The following is a 21,129-nucleotide window of genomic DNA, read 5'->3' as shown; positions in this document are numbered from 1 at the left end:
TTGTTTAGCCTTCAGCCAGATAAGACTTTTTGCAGAAAAAATAAGAGTTGCCATGCAGAGCAAGCTGAAAGCAATGCAGGGTGACACACACAGTAAACAGGTTACTGTACTAGGCAATGAAAAGTTTGTAAAATATGCTGTTGTTGAGTACCTCAAACTGTACCCTAGGGTTTCTTTTTTAATTGAAAAGAAAATAAAAGCACTAAAATATCAACGAAGTGCTGGAAAGTGGGGCGATTCACATGGCACCCTGGCACCCTCAAGTGACTGTCGTCACCCAGGAATTAGATGCCTTGTAAATGGATATGCTATCTCTCATTCTCAAGCAAGTTTGGAAACACAAGGTGCAGGACAAGGAAATCATGGGATGATTTTCCAGTTCCCAAGAACAACCCTTCTCTGCCCACTGAGAGAGTCAGAACCTTGGACAGGATTAAGATGCCTGGAGAAGTCTCCAAAGCCAAAGGACGCTAGGAACCACTTCCCACTTGGGGATGCGCAGGCCCACCTACAGGGCCACACCTTGAACTAGGGAGGGTGAACATCAGCAAGCTCCTTGAATGGTCCAATTCTACAGAGTCCCACAGCAGGACCAACTGCAAGTCCCCAAAGGTAAGGACCCCTGCAGTCCCAGCCGTGGACCCACGGCACAATACTTGAACTTCCTTTTCCCACACAGGCAAGACAGTCTTGAGCAGGTACAGAGATGGCTTCGAAAGAACACTGGTGTCATACAAGTAGGTTCAAGTTTTGGTTCCATTGCATGGGAGCTGTGGAGCCTAGGCCATGACTTTAACCTTTCCTCTGCTCAAGCAGTGGAAAAAGGGTCAGATTAGCTTCTTTCAGAGATCCTTCTGATGTCCAAGATGCTATGAGCCCCAAGCCTTGGTTTCCTCAACTGTCAAATGAGACCACCTGATCTCAGCTCCAAGACAGTTGTTTGTACTTTCCAACTTTTATGTTAAATCTAAATATGGTGGCCGGGCAAGAAGGAAATGTGAGAGAAAAGTACCAAGAACTCTGCTAGGGCTTCTTCAAGTTGAAGTTCAGAGATGCTAGTTTAGGGGCCAGCATTGTGGCATAGTAGGTTAAACCTCTGCTTGTGATGCCAGTATCCCATATGTGCACAGGTTCAAGACCCAGCTGCCTTACTTCCAATCCATCTCCCTGATAATGCGCCTGGGAAAGCAGTGGAAGATGGCCCAAGTATTTGGGCCCTACACCCACGTGGGAGACCCAGAAGAAGCTCCAGGCTCCTGCCTTCGGATTGGCCTAGTTTCAGCCATTGCAACCATTGTGGGAGTGAACCACCAGATGGAAGATCTGTCTCTCCCAGTTTGTGTTACTCTGCCTTTCAAATAAATAAATCTTAAAAAAAAATTCTGTTTCAGAGTATGAGTAGAAAAGAGACTTCTCTTTATTTAATGGAGTATTGGGCCTTTGACTATAATTAAGTTAAAATATGTTGTCTCAGAGATTTTTTTAAAGAGAGGATGAAAGATGTATAAACTACATCAACTCTGTTCTCTTTATATCAAAAACTTAGAGAGAAAATAGAGTTCTCCAGCACATAATTTAATCTTGGTTTCATTAGATAAGAATTATCAGCAAAGGATAATATTTTTAATTATCACTGAGATGGTAATCTAGCCAAGCCATCAGGCTAAGAAAGCAATGTAGTAAGCAAATTAACTGTGTTTCTTCTCACCCTGCAGAATTCTGGAGTTAATCTAAGAACATTCAGGATGGGAAAATAGTATGCAGTGAACACTTACTAACAGAAGAATATTGCCTTTATTCTGATACTATAAGAAACTTGTCAAGGGCTTACAAGCAACCAGAGACAGGATCAGATGTGTATCTTGAAAGGATTACCAGAGATAAACCGTGAGGAACACAGGAAGTGTGGGTGGGGTGTGAGCAGAAGAAGGGAATTTGAGACTATTGTAGTTGTTTGAGCATCAGATGAGGCATCTTTGATGATGGAGAGTAAGCTGGGGGAGGGGAGATTTCAGGTAAATAGGACTCATCCAATGGGATAAATCAGAATATGGCCTGATTCCTCAGCTCCTCTGCAGGCTGAAACTTTAAGTGAAGGATTCAGACATACTTACTCTCTAATGAATTGTTTCACTGATCCTTCAGAACCCAGTTATTCAACTGATATTCATGGAGCACTTATTATGAATTATTCCAAGTATAAGTGCTGTCAGATTAGCCAGAGCACCTTGTGAATTGTGTGCCTATTCGTGCCAGAAAGTGGGGATAAAGTAAAAATCAGTGTGATCAAAATGTCAGTGGAATTTAAATACCAAAGGTCAATTTTCCTTTTGGAAAATCAAATAAATGCACTCTGTAGTTCTTTATAATTTGTAAAATTCCAGACTACCTCACACAAGCCAAGGAGGAGGAAATGAACCAGGGAGATTCCAGAGACTCCCAAGGCCACAGAACCATGGGAAGTCATTCTTAGGCTTCAGGTCTTCCGAGTCTGAGACAAGGACTGCATATAGTGTTTTAACATCAAAAGCATAATTGAGGAAGCTGGTAAGGCAGCTCCTTGAAGGAAAAGGTTTTCTGTTTTAAACAGCTAGTCCAAAATGAAAACAGATTCAGATCTTCCTCTCCCCACTAGGAAAAAGCACTTCTGCTTTTCTCACTATCTAGAGTAACCAGTCAAGTGAAGGCAGATGAATACAGGAAATTCTGAGATTTTGTACTGATTGGTCACAGAAGGTAATGGTTTCCAGGTATATCTCTTACAAGCCCATGCCAGTACCCACAGAAAGCTTAGAATCAAGGGAGAAAAGACAAAAGAGGGAGGCCCATGTTCCCCTTATTTGGCTCTTTCTTCACTGGAGCAATTGAATAACCTAACATTGGTGCTTGTCTGCACACCCTTCACTTCTATTTAGTTGGTTCTTAATACTCATGAAGGGCTTTAAATCAAAGTCCTATTGTTCTTATTAATGACCTTGATCTTTACAAGATTATACCAGGAGGCTTAACACAGGGTGGTTCTAAGGATGTGCTGTAACTTAGGTTTAGAAAATTGTATCTTCCCTGCTACCCTCATCTGAGAATCAGAGAATCACTCTGGGGGATGTCAGTTCTCCCAGCACAGGCACAGCAACAGATGCTTCTGCTTCCCTAGACAGATGTTTCCCCTTGGGCTTGACATATTTCCAACTATTAATATCAAATCAACTCATACCTGGACTCCAAGTATTCAATGGCATTATTTATCAAAAATAAATGTATTAAAATATCCAAAGACCACTTCAAACGTCTGCTGCCTTCAAGACAGTTTTTGGCACTTGTAACAGACACTGTAGTTTTCTACACATGAGCACCCACTCTGTTTCACAAACTATCTAGCAATTCAAACAGACCATTTCAGGTTCAACCGTGCATAAGAATAGTACGGATGATCTGCAGTCACAAGAACTTCAATACTCTTGCACAGAGTAAACCTGCTAATATTAGGACTCAAAACTGAAAAATAAAGCCATTATGTGGTAATATGGACAGGTTTAGGGAAAGATGTACAGCCAGCTAGCCAAGGCCACATAATCCCGGACATTGATTTTTCATGTGTTGGGATAAAATTATGTTATCTTCCATTTCATATTCTTGCATTTCTAGTGAGACACACCACATTCAGGCCACATATTCCTTCCCTTTGTCTGTACAGTGGTAGAAGCTATTCTGATACAAGATTCTCCTAGACAGTCAGCAGCATCCTGATTCACTACCCAACTTGGAATCAGTAGTTCTGAGAGATGTTTCCCTAACAACCAGGCTGAATTCAAGGTCATTCTCTTTGGCAGGTGACAGCCTTCTACCTCAGGATACAGAAAGACATGTCTCTCACTCTGGGGCTCCCCTTTTCAAATCATATAGCATGGTGCTCTGTGGTGATTTGAAGTTTTTTACACAAGTTCTGGTAGAATTCTGATGCCAAGAAATGTGGATAGGAGTTATTCTCCATCAAGCTGTAAAACCTTTTCTGTGCAGATGTAAAACAGCCAGTTGTAGCATTTTGTATATTTTGGACAATGAGAATTTTGGTTTAGAAGTCTATGTTTACCTCTTTTGGGGCCGGGGCAGTCTCCCCGGGAGGCTTATGTCCTGCCCTGCAGTCTTCGCCTGGAGTCTGCCCGTCCCTGTATATATATATATATATTTTTCCTTCCAGAAGGGCGCAGCCACAGGCGCCCTTAATTTAAACTTGTCATGCACGCTGCCCTCTCCTGGTACCATGCCAGCCATTCCCAGGGTCGGTGCGGGAGAACGCGGCACCCTTTGAGGTGGGAGAAATGGTTCCGCGTCGGGTGCCCCCGGCTGTCCTATGAAGTCTGGGATTTGCCAGCAACCCGAAAGCTGGCAGCCTCCCTTGGCGAGGAGGGAAAGGCGCGTGAGGGACCCCAGGGTTTGGTGACTTCCTCTAGGGGTCTCTATTCCCCTACTGCGGGACTGTGAACTCTCAGAGTCGCAGGAGGCCAGGCTCCCACATGGTTTGCCTGTGAGCTGAGGGCTCCGCAGTGTCGCCTGCGTGCTGGGGGGGGGGGGGGCGATTCCCTCTCAGGTTTTTCACTTTCGCTCCTTGTGACTTGATAGGTGGCCGCCCCAGGCCCCACAGCTGCCTGAGGTGGTAGAGTAATTAGGACTGACAAGCCTGCCCAGCAGTTCTGAGGAGGTGGGCGGGCCCAGCCCCTAGGCCAAACATGTGAGGTAGGCAAAGGCAGGAGTGTTGGAGGAACTGGGTTAGTGGTGCCACAGAAAGCCTCTCATTTCAATAGGAAAAATATCTTTAAAGCGCCAGGACTGCTGAATTCTAGCAGGGACCCAGCATTTCAGCAGCTGTGATCAGATGACGACACTGCATCGGGGTAGTTAATGCATTTCACAGGGTTTTCCTCTTTAAGGTCCACATGCTGAAATGTCCAGATGGCAGGCTGCTTGAGAGCTCTCGAGATTTTTCTGGACCAATTAAGGAAGTTACAAAATAAACTCTTGCTCTTATGATCTAGCCCAAACTCACTGTCACTCTTCTAAGTTGCAGGAATTCCACTGCTTCTTAAATCAGTGAGCCAGCAGGTACACAGAGAGAAGCATGATGTCCCGCTTAGGACCAGGGCTATCAGAAAAAAAGGAAAGAGGGGGACCCTGGGAAGTGCTTCTGATGAGCACCCTGTGGGTGGGCGGTCCAGGCTTGAGACTTCCCAGACCAGAAGTGGAAATAGAGGGCTGCCCTGTGTTGCCTTCTAGAGGGGCAAATGTCCACCAAGGCTTTGGCCTTTTAAATGGTGGTTTTCCCTTTTTGAGAAAAGTACCCGAATTATACTCCTGGGGCTTGAGTGACCACATTTAAAACTGGAGGAAAGCACCCATCTGAGATCGAAAGTCACCTCTGCAGAATGGGCGTGCAATGCCTCTTGACTCTGAAGATGCATTTATGCAAATGGTTCCAAAGGCCAGGAGCAAATGCTCAAAATTCCTTCCAACCCTCCAGTGAAATGGTCTCTGACCAGTGGTGCACAACATGGCTACCAAGGCAGTGTGTCTGGAAAGCTCCATGGCCCAAAAGGCAGAATTACTCTATTTCCAAAGGCCATTGGGACACGCCAGCCTCAGGCTATCCTCTGCCTAAAGTCTTTAAAAACCAGCTGAAAAAATGAATTCGGACTCCTATCACCAGGAATATAAACAAGGCCATCTCTTTCACGTGGCTGAAAGGAACTCTAATAGCTCTTTGTAGGGTCAGCTATTTAGAATTAATGGGGGCAGGACAAGCATTCCCTAAAAATGCCCAAAGCCACTTGGCACTTCTTAGAGGAAAAAAGTCAGCGCTTGCTTCTCTACTTTTCTCCTCAGTCACAGAAGTTCTCCGCTAAAGTAATTCCAGGACGTTATTTATTCACTAGAAACCAGACTTTCCCTTGCACAAAGTTCTGGAGGAATCCATCTGACCCCAGATCCCATTCATTAACTTCCACAGGTGTTTTCTTTGGGGGAGGAGAAAACGGGCACCACTGGAGGGGAAGCAGGCAACACCAACTATTCTGAGGTTCAGAATCAGCAACTAGGAAGAAGGCACAAGAAGCTGGGGGTGGGGGAGGGCCAGAGGCTACCCCTCCCTCCTTTCTAGCAAACCGGGCTGCAGCTTCAAGCAGGTGAAGTTTGCCAAGGACTCCAAGTATTCCCCAGAAGGTTCCTCAGCCCTCACCTGCTGGGTGTCCCCACCGGTGCGAGCTCACAGGCAAGGGGGCTAGACATGACTCTAACCCTCAAGAAGTGCAACCCAGAACCCAATTTGGAAAACGGACAACCTCGGCGGAAATTCCGAAGGCAAATACGAGTAACTCATACAGCTGAGCAAGGGTGCAGCCATTCACCCAGTCCAGCGATCGGTCAATCATTTAAATAGCCCCGTGCTTAGAAACCAGCAGAGACGGTTGGAAGATTTTTGATGGAAAAATAAGGGGAAGACAGGAGGAGGCTCAGCAGGAGGGTGCTCTCCGACTTCCCCAGTGACTGCCCTCGGGCCAAATCGCACACGCCCGAATTCAGGCTCAAAGCTGGCAACTTTTCCAAGCCAGGCTGCGGGCAGTAGCCGCGCGCCGCGTTCCTGGCACTATGGTGAGCGGCCCCTAAGTCCACAGTTTGCTCCCCGCAGGGGCCCCGCCACCCCAGAGGCCAAGGTGTCTCCTCCAGTCTGACAGCTGTCATACACACCAGCCTCCGTCAAGGCAGCGAGGTTCAGAAGGGAACAAGGGGAGGGAAGAGGGAACGCAGTTAAGATGAACAAAAAAGAAACCTGTTTGTATCTAAATGGGCAAGACCGGGAGCTACTTGCTTCCCTTTACACTTTCCAAGCCCCTCTGATCATTTTGGGCAAAGCAAGAATCAGCGGGCGGCTCCTTGGGAACCCAGATGGAATCCCCAAGGAGCAGACATCTAAGCGCTATGGCGAAATCCCCCGCGCAGGGTCCGAGGCGAAGGCCGAGGGGGCGCTCAGGCACCCACACATTGAGTGCGCCAGCGCCATGCACACCCTCGCACCCGCGCAATCCGCACGCGGCCCGGACGCGGGGTGCGCGTGAGGCTGCGCACCTCGCCCACCGGCCGCGCAGCTCACCTAGCACCACCGCGACCACGGTGGAGAGCAGCAGCCAGTTATTCTTCAGGAAGCGCTTGCTGTCGCATCCTTTCCTCGCCGGCTTCCCCATGGCGGCCGTCCGGGCTCCGAGCGGGCCCCGCGGTCGCCGCTGTTGTGTGCGGGGCTGGGCTGTGCGCGCCTCGGCCGGGGATGGCCGTCAGCTGGGCGGTGCGGAGGAAGCAAGACGCTGGTGCGCCTGGGAGAGAGTGCGCGCTGGCCCTGCCAATACCGCTGTCACTGCCGCCTGGGATCGCGCGCTGTGCCTGCCGCCTGCCAGCCGCCTGGTTTTGCGTGGCGGGCGCGCCCAGCTCCTCCCTGCAGCCGTGGCGCCCTGCGGCGCCTGGGCCAACCTGCGAGGAAGGAGGGAGGAGCGGTGGCCCGGGGAGGCGGGTGCGTGCGAGCGCGGGATACCGGCGGTCCGCGCGGAGCAGGCGAGGGAGGGCGTCCCGCGCCCCGCCTAGGGCCAGGGCGGTCTCCCCGGGAGGCTTGTGTCCTGCCCTGCAGCCTTCGCCTGGAGTCTGCCGGTCCCTGTATATAATATATATATATATATATATATATATATATATATATATATTTCCTTCCAGAAGGGCGCAGCCTCAGGCGCCCTGAATTTAGACTTGTCATGCACGCTGCCCTCTCCTGGTACCACGCCAGCCATTCCCAGGGTCGGTGCGGGAGAACGCGGCACCCTTTGAGGTGGGAGAAATGGTTCCGCCTTGGGTGCCCCCGGCTGTCCTATGAAGTCTGGGATTCGCCAGCAACCCGAAAGCTGGCAGCCTCCCTTGGCGAGGAGGGAAAGGCGCGTGAGAGATCCCAGGGTTTGGTGACTTCCTCTAGGGGTCTCTACTCCCCTACTGCGGGACTGTGAACTCTCAGAGTCGCAGGAGGCCAGGCTCCCACATGGTTTGCCTGTGAGCTGAGGGCTCCGCAGTGTCGCCTGCGTGCTGGGGGGGGGGGGGGGGGGCGATTCCCTCTCAGGTTTTTCACTTTCGCTCCTTGTGACTTGATAGGTGGCCGCCCCAGGCCCCACAGCTGCCTGAGGTGGTAGAGTAATTAGGACTGACAAGCGGGCCCAGCAGTGCTGAGAAGATGGGCGGGCCCAGCCCCTAGGCCAAACATGTGAGGTAGGCAAAGGCGGGAGTGTTGGAGGAACTGGGTTAGTGGTGCCACAGAAAGTCTGTGCTGTGGATTTTCTCATTCACCTCCGTTCTTCTACCCATCTTTCTCACCCTCACTGACTCAGCTTCTTTCCTTCTCTTTGTCATGGCACTGCTTTGGCGACTCTGAGCGGTCCCCTCTTGAGCTTTCCTGATGCTGAATGAGCCCTGGGCGTTTTTGCTGTTGTGGAATCTGTTCTCTCTTTAGGAGTGAGGGGACCCTCCCCGGCCCAGGTTTCATGAGTAAAATCTCACAGTCAGAGAGAGCTTCGTCCCTTCCACTGAGCTCTAACAACCATGTACACCTTAGCATGAGTGAGTTTATGAGGTCCTTTCCAGAAAGGAAACTTTGAGAGAAGGGAAGGGAGAGGAATATGAAGGTCGGTCGGTGTCTGAGGAAGATCTGAAGAAATGTCATGAGAGGGGAAATGATCAGGAGTGAGGGAACCGAGTGGTCCCAAAGAGAAAACGCTGGAAAAACTCACGTGTCCAAAATGAGGGAGTAGTAAATACATTATGCATGCATAATACTCTGCCATGCAGTATACACCATCCAGCCTACATAAAAGAAGTCTCTCAAGTTTTTAATAGTGTAACATAGCACATGTTAAATAAGGAAGAAAAAAAGGTTAAAATTATATATACCGTTCAATCACATGTGCTTAAACTTGTAAAAGAAAACCACATGCTTAGAAAAATGCTAGCAGAAAACACCCCTGAATTGTAACAATCTTTGGGTGATAACATCATGATTGGATCTTTCTCCCTTCTATCTTTCTGTATCTTTCTGTATTTTTGGTGTTCACCATACACATACCCATGCTCATCCCATGCTCTAAAGCTTCCTCAAAGGGGAGCAGTCACCACCTCTTTGGCTAAGATTCAGCAGGAACCCGACGAGCCTTACAGTGATTTTCTCACGCCTTAATGTTGCGGCTGAGAGACTAGTTGGCCCAGGAGAAAATGGAAGTGCATTTGTTACGCACCTCACCTTTGAGAATGCCAACCCAGCTTGTAAAGATATTCTTCAGCCTCATAAACATAAGAGTGATTTTTCAGAATATGTAAGGCTCTGTGCTGGTGTGGGATCGGCCCATGCCATGGGCTTGGCAATTGGGGCTGCACTCAAATCGACCCAAAATCCCTCCAAGGGGACCTCCACTTGCTATGAGTATAAACAGCCTGGACATTTTGCCTGTGAATGTCCAACAGCCTTACTAAACAGGCCCATGGCCCAAGGCGCGGCTCCATCTCCCCCAGGCAGGCCGCTCCCCTCCACCCCATGCCCCCGATGTCATAGGGGTTAACACTGGGCAAATGAATGCAGGTCAAAAATGAATTCTTCAGGACAACCCCTCCCTCCTTGAGTGAAACTCCCAGAGGGGCCAGCAGGACAACTCCTCCCTCCTCGAGGGAAACCCCCAGAGGGGCCAGCCCCTGGCCCCAGTATCTCAAAGGACAAACCCTGGGGCAGTATGGTTTGTCCCCTCCCAGCCTCAGGCTCAGCAAATGCCTCAGCAATTGCCTCCTTCCCACGAGCAACCCCAGGTAGCTCAGGATTGGACCTCTGTGCCGCATCCGATACAATATTAGATTCCACCCAGGGCCCACAAATTATCCCTAAAGGGGTGCAGGGCCCCTTGCCTCCAGGTACCTGTGCTTTTATTCTCAGCTGAGCGTCAGCCACCCTTAAAGGCATTCAAGTTTTTCCTGGTATTATTGACAGTGACTTTACTGGGGAGATAAAAATCCTAGCAGCCGCTATTAATGGAGTGGCTGTCCTTCCACAGGGCACCTGTCTAGCACAACTGGTTCTTCTGCCTTTAATTACTGGAAATACATCCTCAATTTCTTCCAGGCCCCAAGGCATTACCCCTTTGGGCTCCTCAGATGCTTATTGGGTCCAGCCAATTACAAAAAATAGGCCTGTGTTAACCCTTACTATTGAAGGAAAGGATTTCAAGGGCATTTTGGACACAGGGGTGGATGCCACAGTCATATCTCAAGATCATTGGCCCGCCCATTGGCCGCTGACTGCATCTCTCACCCATTTGTGAGCTATAGGCCAGTCCAATAACCCCCAAGTCAGTTCAAGGGTATTACACTGGAAAGATAAGGAAGGCAATCAGGGCACTGTGACTCCTTTTGTATTACCAGGCCTCCCTGTTAACCTGTGGGGACTTGACATTCTCTCCCAAATGGAAGTTATCCTGCGCAGCCCTAATGCTGTGGTCACACAACAAATGCTGCGCATGGATTATGTGCCTGGAACAGGACTTGGAAAAATGAGGCAAGGCATAACTCAACCTATTACAACCCCCTCTAAAACAGATAGACATGGGCTCGGATATTTGGATTTTTAGTAATGGCCACTGGCCTTCCTGTACCCCATGCAGATAAAAATCACATGGAATACTCAAACTCCTGTTTGGGTGGATCAGTGGCCGCTTACTCAAGAAAAGCTAAATGCCGCTACCGCACTTGTACAGGAGCAGCTCATGGCTGGACACCTGGAGCCTTCCAATTCTCCCTGGAATACACCCGTTTTTGTCATAAAGAAAAAATCTGGTAAATGGTGCCTCTCACAGGATTTGCGCGCTGTTAATAAGGTCATGGCACCCATGGGAGCCCTCCAACCTGGCATCCCAACCCCTGTGGCCATCCCAAATGGTTATTAGAAAATAATTATAGATCTCAAAGACTGCTTTTTCCTTATTTTGCCTTTAGCCTCCCCTGTGTTAATTTCCAGGGACTGATGCAAAGATTTCATTGGAAAGTCTTGCCCCAGGGGATGGCCAATAGCCCCACCCTTTGTCAAAAGTTTGTAGCACAGGCAGTGGACCCGGTTTGTTTATGCTGGCTTCACATTTATATTCTGCATTATATGGATGACATTTTACTGGCGGCTCAAAACAAGTCAGACCTACAAGATTGCTTTACAGCGCTTTCTAAAGCCCTTCTTGCCCTTGGTTTACAAATTGTTCCTGATAAGGTCCAGTTACAAGACCCATTTACCTATTTGGGTTTAAACTTACAACAGGAATTGGTTTTTGTGCCCCGCATCCAGTTCCGTTTGGATTGCCTCCATACCCTTAATGATTTTCAAAAACTTCTAGGAGATATTCAATGGCTCAGGCCCTATTTAAAAATACCTAATAATGTCCTTTTACCCCTCAATGACATTCTGCGAGGAGACCCGGAATCCCCCCCCCCCCCCCGCGCAAGCTCACCCCTGCCGTGGGAGATGCATTAAACCAAGTAGTGCAAGCCATTAGCCAACAGTTTGTCTCACAAATTTCTTACACTCTCCCCCTACTTTTTGTAGTTTTAGCCACACCACATACACCCACTGGAGTTTTTTGGCAAAAATCCCTCATGCCCAATAAAAAAGGTCAACCTCTTTTCTGGGTTCATCTCCCCATTTCCTCATCTAAAGTAATTACAGTATATTTGTCTCAGGTTGCTTCAATAATCATCAAGGCTCACTTCCTTTCCTGCCAATATTTCGGAAAAGACCCCAATGTTATAGTAGTGCCATATACCAAAGAGCAGACTCAGTTCCTTCTTCAAACTTCCGATGACTGGGGAATAGCCATGTCAGGATTTATGGGAGTCATTGACAATCACCTCCCTAATGACCCCGTGTTACAGTTTGCCCAATCCTATTCCTTTGTTTTTCCAAAAAAAAAAAATTCCAAAGGCTGTTACAGTATTTACAGATGGGTCCTCCAATGGAATGGCTGCCTCCATGGCAGACAACCGTTCCCATGTTTTTAAAACAGCCCAGTTGGTTGACCTGTATGCCATACTTCAAGTCTTTACACAGCTTTCCAGTCAGGCTGTAAATATTTATACTGATAGTGCATATGTAGCTCACTCCATTCCATTGCTTGAGACTTCTCCTTTTCTTAAAACAGCTTCCAACACTATGCCCTTGTTTATACAAATTCAAAAGCTAATACGAGAAAGACAACAGCCCTTCTATTTGGGACATATTAGGGTGCACACAAGCCTACCAGGGTCACTCTCAGAAGGTAATGCCCAGGCAGATGCTGCTACAAGGCTTACCTTCTCCACAATTGTGGGATCAGCACAGAAAGCTCAAAACTCAGAAGGTAATGCCCAGGCAGATGGTGCTACAAGACTTACCTTCCCCACAATTGTGGGATCAGTGCAGGAAGCTCAAAACTTGCATAGGTTGCATCACTTAAATGCTCAGTCTCTGTTTGTTTTGTAAAATTTCATGAGAATAGGCTTGTGAAATAGTCAAAGAATGCCCCTCATGCATTACAAGTCAACCTGTACCGCATTTGGGAGTCAATCCGCATGGTCTTCTCCCTAATCAACTGTGGCAAATGAATGTCACACACTTCCCAAAATTTGGCAAACTAAAGTATCTTCATGTCTCTATAGACACCTACAGTGGCTTTATCTTTGCCTCCCCCCATACAGGAGAAGCTGCTAAGGATGTTATCTTGCATCTTATCACAGCGTTTTCTGTACTGGGACAACCTGTTAAGATTAAGACAGATAATGGTCCTGCTTATGTCAGTACTAAATTTAAACAATTTTGTGAAGCACTCCATAATAGTAGATTACCCTCTTTATGTCCCTAATTCCACCGTTGTTGTATGTAGGGATAATTTAGCTTATACCAGTTTACCAACAAATTGGACCAGTAATTGCATGCATGCTATGCTTCTTCCTGATGTAGAGATTATTGATGGAAATACCCCTGATCCTATCCCCTCCCTTGATTATATCGAAGGGAGACAAAAGTGAGCTATTCAATTTATTCCTTTATTGGCCACATTGGAAATTTCTACAGCTGTGGTTACAGGATCCACAGGGCCGGGAATCGCGGTCCAAAAATATAGAGAATTGTCCCAACAACTTATTAAAGATGTACAAACCCTATCCACCACCATTCAGGACCTTCAAGATCAAATTGATTCCCTAGCAGAAGTGGTTTTACAAAATCGTAGAGGCTTAGACTTGCTTACTATTGAACAGGGAGGTATTTGCTTGGCTTTACAGGAAAAATGTTGTTTTTATACTAACAAATCCGGCATTGTTCACAATAAAATCAAGACACTTCAAGAAGATCTGGAGCGTTGTTGACGTGCCATGGCTGAAAATCCCTTTTGGACAGGATGGAATGGACTGCTTCCCTATTTGCTACCGCTTTTAGGCCCCATTGTTGGGTTGCTTGTTATACTATCTGTAGGTCCTTGTCTTTTCAATAAGCTGATGACTTTGTTATCAAACAGCAAGTAGATAATTTAGCAGCCAGACCAATTCAAATACATTACCAAAGTCTGGCCATGGAAGATCCCATGGAGAACGTTATCTCTGTCTCTGGTCGGTGAGGTCTGGCCGGTGAGGTCACGGTCCCTCCAACAACTGACTCTCCCCTTCAGTCTGCCGCTGCCCCAGTTGGGAGCCCAGGAAGGGCCCCAGGTCTATCAATAAGACGAGCAGTAAGCCAATGATGGGCACCTTCCCGGAACCTCACCCACCTAAGACAGGAGTCCTTGGGGACTGGCAAGGATATCCAATGATGGGTAAGAGGTGCTGGAGCTCTGGGTCGATTTCTAAGGCAGGTACTGCTCGTTCATCACACTTGGCCTAACCGGTAGCCATTTCTGTTTAATTGATAAGAAAGGGGGATATGTCAGGGATAGAACAGATGTAAATACCTACAAGGGCATAGACATAGTTGTAACAATAATCAGGAACTCATTAGTATTGAGTATTTAATTTTGTTTTAATACCTTCTTCAGTTTTGTGCTTTTATAATTTAATGCTTTTATAGGAGACCAGGAAGAAGCACCTGGCTCCTGGCTTCAGACAGGCGCAGTGCCGGCCATAGTGGCCATTTGGGGAGTGAGCCAACAGAAGGAAGACCTTTCTCTCTGTCTCTCACTGTCTACAACTCTGCCTGTTAAATAAATAAATTTAAAAAAAAGAATTTAATGCTTTTATTTCAGGCATAGAAAGCCATGACACTGTGGCAAAAAGATGTTCTACATGAAGGATCTCTGTGAATGAGATCCCAAGGGAAAGAAGTGGCTATAAAAGAAGGATGTACTTTTCTCTAAAGGGAGGAGAGAACTTCCACTTTGCTTATGGCCTTGTCTAAATATTGATGGGATTTTTAGATTCAAAAGGCTTCCATAGCCTAGGAAGCTTCAGTCAAGAGCCTCAGGTGGTCACTAATGTCAAGTAAGAGTGTTAATTGTGGGCTGGCACCGTGGATCACTTGGCTAATCCTCTGCCTGCTGCACCAGATTCTCATATGCGCCCCGGGTTCTGGTCCCAGTTGCTCCTCTTCCAGTCCAGCTCTCTGCTGTGGCCCAGGAAGGCAGTGGAGGATGGCCCAGGTGCTTGGATGCCCGCACCTGTGTGGGAGAGCAGGAGGAAGCACCTGGCTCCTGGCTTTGGATCGGCATAGCTCCGGCCATAGTGGCCATTTGGGGGGGGTGAGCCAACGGAAGGAAGACCTTTCTCTCTGTCTCTCCCTCTTACTGTCTGTAACTCTACCTGTCAAATAAATTAATAAATAATCTTTTAAAAAAGAGTGGTAATTGTTAAAATTAACAACAGGAGTCACTGTGCATTAACTCCCCATGTAGGACCTCAGTCCTCAATGAGTTGTATTATGAGAATTAACTGTAAAACTAGTTCTCACACAGTTTGTGTGTGTGTGTGTGTGTGTGCATGTGTGTGCAAATTGTTGAAATCTTTACTTAGTATAGAGTTGGTTTTCTGTGTACAAAGTTAATTGAAAATGAATGTTAATGGAGAATGGGACTGGGAAAGGGGAGAGAGAAGAGAAAGTGGGGTGGGAGTGTGGGGGGAGGGTGAGTATAGTGGGAAGAAGAACTACATTCCTAAAGTTGTGCTTATGAAATTTGTATTCCTTAAAAAAATAAATTAACAAAAAAGAATTTAATGCTTTTAAATGGAAGTATTTAAAAACCAGCTCATTGATATTTTTGAAAATTCAACAGTTAGTTCTGTAGAGCTGATTCAAGCCAAAATATCACTGCATCTCCACCTTGTTTTATTAGCTAAATGGGAAGTTCTTCTAATTGTCAAAGTTAATAGGCACTGAAACAATCTACATATGGTGGTAGACATAAGGGTCTGTTTTTCTCTTAGGAAAAGACATTCAGAAGCAGGCAGCCTAAAGTCTGTATGGAAACTCCAGGGCTATCAATGTCCCAGGCCCCTTCTTCCTCAGTCAGCAGCCTCATGGCCAAAGTACTGACACAGCCCCAGGCATCATGTCCATCGGCCAGTGCACAAGCAAGAACTGGGGAAACACAAACCAGTCGCACTGCTCTGGTGAGTTCTACCTCTTAGGATATTTCCTGGAGGCTCTGTACAGACTTCTGCTTATGACCTACCAAACAGCGCATAGTGACCATGCTTAGCTGTATGGGTGCCTGGAAAATGAAGTCAACTCTGCAGATGGCTGCCCCAAACAATATTAGGCTTTAGTCTGTTAGCCTGTTTCAACTTACTATGAATAGTAGACTGTATCTCTGTCTAACTAAATCTTTCAAGCACATGCCCTCTGAAAATCTACCTCTGACCATAGCCTCTCCTCTGATTTAGAGTATTTGTGCTCCAGGGATCACTTTGCACACAAGACAGCATACTTTCTTATACCCATATTTTGGTGTTTCACATGTACATCAGAGTTCCATTTCCTAATTCACTTATACACAATTATAAATTCACATGGGCAAGGTCTGTGTTTTACATTCTTTTTTGTTTCCTTTATGGCTTAAAAGATATTTATAAAATGAAAATGAGGTTAGCAATACCTACACAGTATTGTTGGGAGAAGTAAAGAAATAATCCCTATGAAAGACTGTAAAAATAAAGGATTATATTGCATACATGTCCTTCCCTCCCTCTCTACTTCTCTTACAACAATCATTCATTCCTTCCTCTGATTAAGTATAAGGGAAACCTGGGGAAGATGGAATTTAGTATTTTCTCTTGGTCTGGGGAATTCCATGGACTAATTACGGGTAGTTTTCAGGAGTTAGAGCTGGAGATATTGACTTATGATGGGGTTGAATTTCCTCCGTTCTGGACCTGTCTTCAGAGTGACTCTTTAGGCACACACTTAATCTCTCCTGTTCTTGAACTTTGCAAGAATTAAGTTATACTTCAACCCCTTTGGGGTCTGACTTTTGGCTTCTTTCACTCCACATTATGCTTGTGAAGCTCATTCTTGTTGTTTTGTTCAGCAATCATTTCATGGTATGAACGTGCTGTCATTTTTCCATGGTACTGCAGACAGACATCAGTGTCCTGCCGTGAATGTTCCTGTGTCTGTCTTCTAGGACAGACGTGGATGCACTGGATCTATACTCTGGTGGGGACATTCTGAGTCATAGGCCATGTGTTCAGCTTTCTTCGGTGCTTCCAGACAGTTTTCCAAAGTGGCCATACCAAACTGTTCTCCCACAAGAATGTGGGAGTTCAATTGTTCCCCATATTTATCAATCATTGGTCTTTGTAGCATATTCTGTGATACTTCACTCAGACCCTTCTTTGGGGATTAAGCACTTGTTTGTTTCCTTGCTGGTGGTGTCAGTGGTTGAAGCCCCCCTAGGAAATTTCTCTCAAGCAAAGAGTGATTTCAAATTCAAGGTCAGGCCCCTTTCCCTGGGCGCAGTCAGCTACAATGACTAATCTGTGGTGGCCGCCGTAGTGTGCGTGTTGATGGTGGCGGTGGAGGTGGTTAAGGTGAGTAGAGGCAATTTCTGCCATCCTGACTCCAGTGCTCCTGGCCCCAGTAACTGACACTTCTACTTCTGTTGCAAGGGTTTTCCCTGTGGTCATCCTTCCTTCCCTCATCCGCTTAAGATGTTTTCCCAGGAGCAGTCCCCTAAAACCTCCTCTGTATAAATTTGAAAAGTGTCAGAGTACATTTCCTGGGAGAACTGATCTAAGACTGTACTGCCAGATTAAAAATTTTTTGGCCTTTCTGGTGGGTACATAATGTTCTTTCACTGTGGCTTTAGTTTCCTTTTCCTTCAAGACTGCTGAGATTGAGCACCTTTTCATGTACTTTGCAAGCATCCAGGTATCTTCTCTTTTCCTGTAAGTTGTCCATCTTACTCCTTCTCACTATGAGTGCTTCACTGGAGGTCTGTGCTTCAGATATCTTTCTCATGGTGGCTTGCCTCTTCACTCTCTGTCTTTTTAAAACTAATTCATTTACTTGAAAGGCAGAGTTATAGAGAGGCAGAGGCAGAGAGAGAGGTCTTCCATCCACTGGTTTATTCCCCAAATGGCAGCTATGGCCAGAGCTGGACCGATCTGAAGTCAGGAGCTAGGAGCTTCTTCCGGGTCTCCCACATGGGTGCAGGAGCCCAAGGACTTGGGCCATCCTCCACTGCTTTCCCAGGCCAAAGCAGAGAGCTGGATTGGAAGTAGAATAGCCAGGACCTGGACCAGTGCCCATATCGGATGCCAGCTCTGCAGGCAGAGGCTTTACCTGCTACACAACAGTGTCAGCCCCTCTCTTCACTCTTTTTTTTCCTTTTTTTTTTTTGACAGGCAGAGTGGACAGTGAGAGAGAGAGACAGAGAGAAAGGGTCTTCCTTTTGCCGTTGGTTCACCCTCCAATGGCCTGCACAGCCGGCGTGCTGTGGCTGGCGCACTGCGCTGATCTGAAGGCAGGAGCCCGGTGCTTCTCCTGGTCTCCTATGAGGTGCAGGGACCAAGCACTTGGGCCATCCTTAACTGCACTCCCTGGCCACAGCAGAGAGCTGGCCTGGAAGAGGGGCAACCGGGATGGAATCCGGTGCCCTGAGCGGGACTAGAACCCGGTGTGCCGGTGCCGCAAGGTGGAGGATTAGCCTATTGAGCTGCAGCGCCAGCCTCTTCACTCTCTTAATGATTTTTCTGACTGCTTGAAATTTAAAATTTTAACTTCATATAGTTTATTAAAAGTTTCCTTTAAGTTTAGAGCACTTATAATGCTTTATAAGAAATACTTGCTCACTCTCCAAAGCATAGAGACATTTTTTTATTATAGACATTTTATTAGATTATTTCATTTTGGTCTAAAATCCATCTGAAGTCTGTAACTTTATGCATGAGCTAAGGGTTGACTCATTTTTCTCCATATGAATGTGCAACCAATCCAGCAGTATTTACTGGAAAGATTTTCCTTTCTCCACTGCACCACAATGTCATTTTTGAAGGCGCTTCAAAAAGTAAATGAAAAGATAAGTCTGTTTTGGCACAAAAATTTTGAAATCCATACATATGGGATTCCATACATTGTATTCCATAACCTTTTTAAATTCAAGAGTCAGAGAGAGAGAGAGAGAGAGAGAATGCACAAGTGAACAGGTGCTCCCATCTAGTACTTCATTCCCCAAAAGTGTGCAATTTGACAGGGGCCAAAGGCAGGAGCCAGGAATTCAGTCTAGGTCTCCCACATAGGTGGCAGGGACCCGGTTATGTGAGCCATTACTGATGCTTCTCAGAGTCTACATTAGCAGAACCTAGAGTCAGGAGCAGAGCTGGGACTTGAACTCAGGCACTCTGATAGGGAACATAGGCATCTTAACTGGCTTCCTAACCACTAGACAAACACCAGCCCCCTCATCTGCACTTTTTAAAAAATATTTATGTATCTATTTGAATGGCAGAGTTATAGAGAGAGACAGAGGCAGGGAGAGAGAGAGAGAGAGAGAGAGAGAGAGAGAGAGAGAGAAAGTCTTTCATCTGCTGGTTCACTTCCCAGATGACCACAATGGCCAGCGCTGGGCCATTCTGAAGCTAGGAGCCAGGAGCTTCCTCCGGGTCTCCCATGCAGGTGCAAGGGCCCAAAGACTTGGGCCATCTTCTACTGCTTTCCCAGGCCATAGCAGAGAGCTGGATTGGAAGTGGAGTAGCTGGGGCCTGAATGGCACCCATATGGGATGTCAGCACCACAGGAAGCAGCTTTATAGGTTACGCCATGGAGCCAACTCCTCATCTGCATTTTTTTCTTTTAGATTTATTTTATTTATTTGAAAGACAGAGTTACAGAGAGAGGTAGAGTCAGAGAGAGAGAGAGAGAGAGAGAGAGGTCTTCCATCTGCTGGTTCACTCCACAAATGGCTGCAAAGGCCAGAGGTGGGCCAGTCTGAAGCCAGAAGCTTCTTCTGGGTTTCCCATGTGGGTTCAGGGGTCCAAACACTTGGGCCATCTTCTACTGATTTCCCAAGCCATTGCAGAGAGTCAGATTAGAAGTAGAGCAGCCGGGACTTGAATTGGCACCCATATGGGATGCAGGCGCTGCAGGCTATGGCTTTAACCTGCTGCGCCACAGTACTGGGTCCCATCTGCACTTTTGAAGAGGGCAGTTGCTGTTGTCTCAATATCTGTTCTGGCCCAGTGCACACACCCCAGCCAGCTCTCCATGTGCAGACACTGCATGCTCCAGGCCTTGTGCTGTCCTGTGGTGAAGTTTGCTGGCCACTCACCAGCTGTGGCCCACCTGACCTTCAGAAGGGTGTTTTCTTCTTTCTTAACAATGGTGGGGGCTAGTGATTGACTGAGCGACCCAGAAATTGTCTTTTTACCCTCCAGTGGGCTACAACCCAGTCAGATCTGAGCCTCAACCTTAGATACTTAGTGTTAATATATTCTGTAGTACTGTCTTTGTAGCTTTACAGTTACCCCTTGGTTGAATTTGGAATTATTTATATCAGACATTCTCTGTTTACATTTCTTTGTGATTTCTCTTTATTGATCAGGTCCTGATACATCAATCTGTATTCTCATCATGACTCCATTGCACTGCTCTCTTTATATATTGTGCTAAATTTGATAATATTTTGTTACATTTTGTATCTACATCATGAGGGATAATGTTTTATAATCCTGCTTTCTTATGATGTCCTTATTTGGTTTTGGAATCAGAGTAATATTGGCCTCAAATAATTTGGTGCTTCTTCCTCTATTTTCTGAACAAGGGTGTTTAAATTGATACTATTTCTTTAAGTATTGGGTAGAATTCACCTGTGAAGACATTTGGGCCTAGAGTTTCTCTCTGTAGAGTTATTAACCAAAAATTCTACTTCTTCAGTTGATATTGGGGTGTTCAACTTTTTCTATTTCTTCTTGGGCCAATTTGGTCATTTGTGTCTTTTTCAATGAATTCAACCATTTCAACTATGATGTCAAATTTATTGGAGTAGCCATTCACAATATACCCTTTGTTCCTAATGTCATTTAGGCCTATAGTGATGTTCTTTCCTGATATTTGTAATTTGTGTCTTTATTTTTCTCTTCACCAATCATGATATGAATTTGTGAATTTATAATTTGTTTTCCCCAAAGAATCAGCTTTTAGGCTCACCAATTGTCTATATTTTTGTTTGTTTGTTAGGCTACATTTTTGAAGTTCCCTCATTTCTGGATCCTATACTCTCAACTCCTGCCAAGTTTTAAATGATTTAAAATAGAGTTAATGCCTTTAAATATATTTTATTATTTTCTTTTTTTCCCTGGATTTTCAAACTAGTCTCAGCAGGAGCCCTAATCTGCTACCTACCTTGTTGGAGCCAGAAATAGAGGTATAATTTCTAGTTGCTGGTCTTCCAGAAATCCCTAATTTAAGACTTTTCTCCATTGGTTTCTAATACTGCTATGAAGAACCTTGAGCGAGTCATAAAATTTACTTAAGATTTAGTTTCCTTGTTTGTAAAATGGGGATAATAACAATCTTATTTTAAAGACATATTTATTTTATTTGAAAGGCAGCATTACAGAGAGGCAGCA

General features: G+C 46.1%; 2 protein-coding genes across 6 annotated transcripts in view; one reads left to right on the top strand and one right to left on the bottom strand.

Moving 5' to 3' along the window:
• Nucleotides 1–7,573, bottom strand: part of LOC127493723 (excitatory amino acid transporter 3-like) — a 60,035-nt gene extending 52,462 nt beyond the window's left edge. Inside the window, exon 1 of one of the 2 annotated variants that reach the window (XM_070051570.1) lies at nucleotides 7,142–7,573. In XM_070051570.1, the coding sequence (XP_069907671.1) occupies nucleotides 7,142–7,232 (91 nt within the window). In that variant the 5' untranslated portion in view covers nucleotides 7,233–7,573. The remainder of the gene's footprint in view (nucleotides 1–7,141) is intronic. The other variant, XM_070051566.1, reaches the window with a different exon arrangement.
• The window catches only part of GLIS3 (GLIS family zinc finger 3), a 797,279-nt gene that overhangs the window by 92,800 nt on the left and 683,350 nt on the right, over nucleotides 1–21,129 (top strand). The gene's annotated exons all lie outside the window — the stretch shown is intronic.

This window comes from Oryctolagus cuniculus, chromosome 1, assembly GCF_964237555.1.
Source record: "Oryctolagus cuniculus chromosome 1, mOryCun1.1, whole genome shotgun sequence".
Lineage (NCBI taxonomy): Eukaryota > Metazoa > Chordata > Mammalia > Lagomorpha > Leporidae > Oryctolagus > Oryctolagus cuniculus.
The sequence above is the reverse complement of the archived record's forward strand: the minus strand, read 5'-3'. Positions and strand labels throughout refer to the sequence as shown.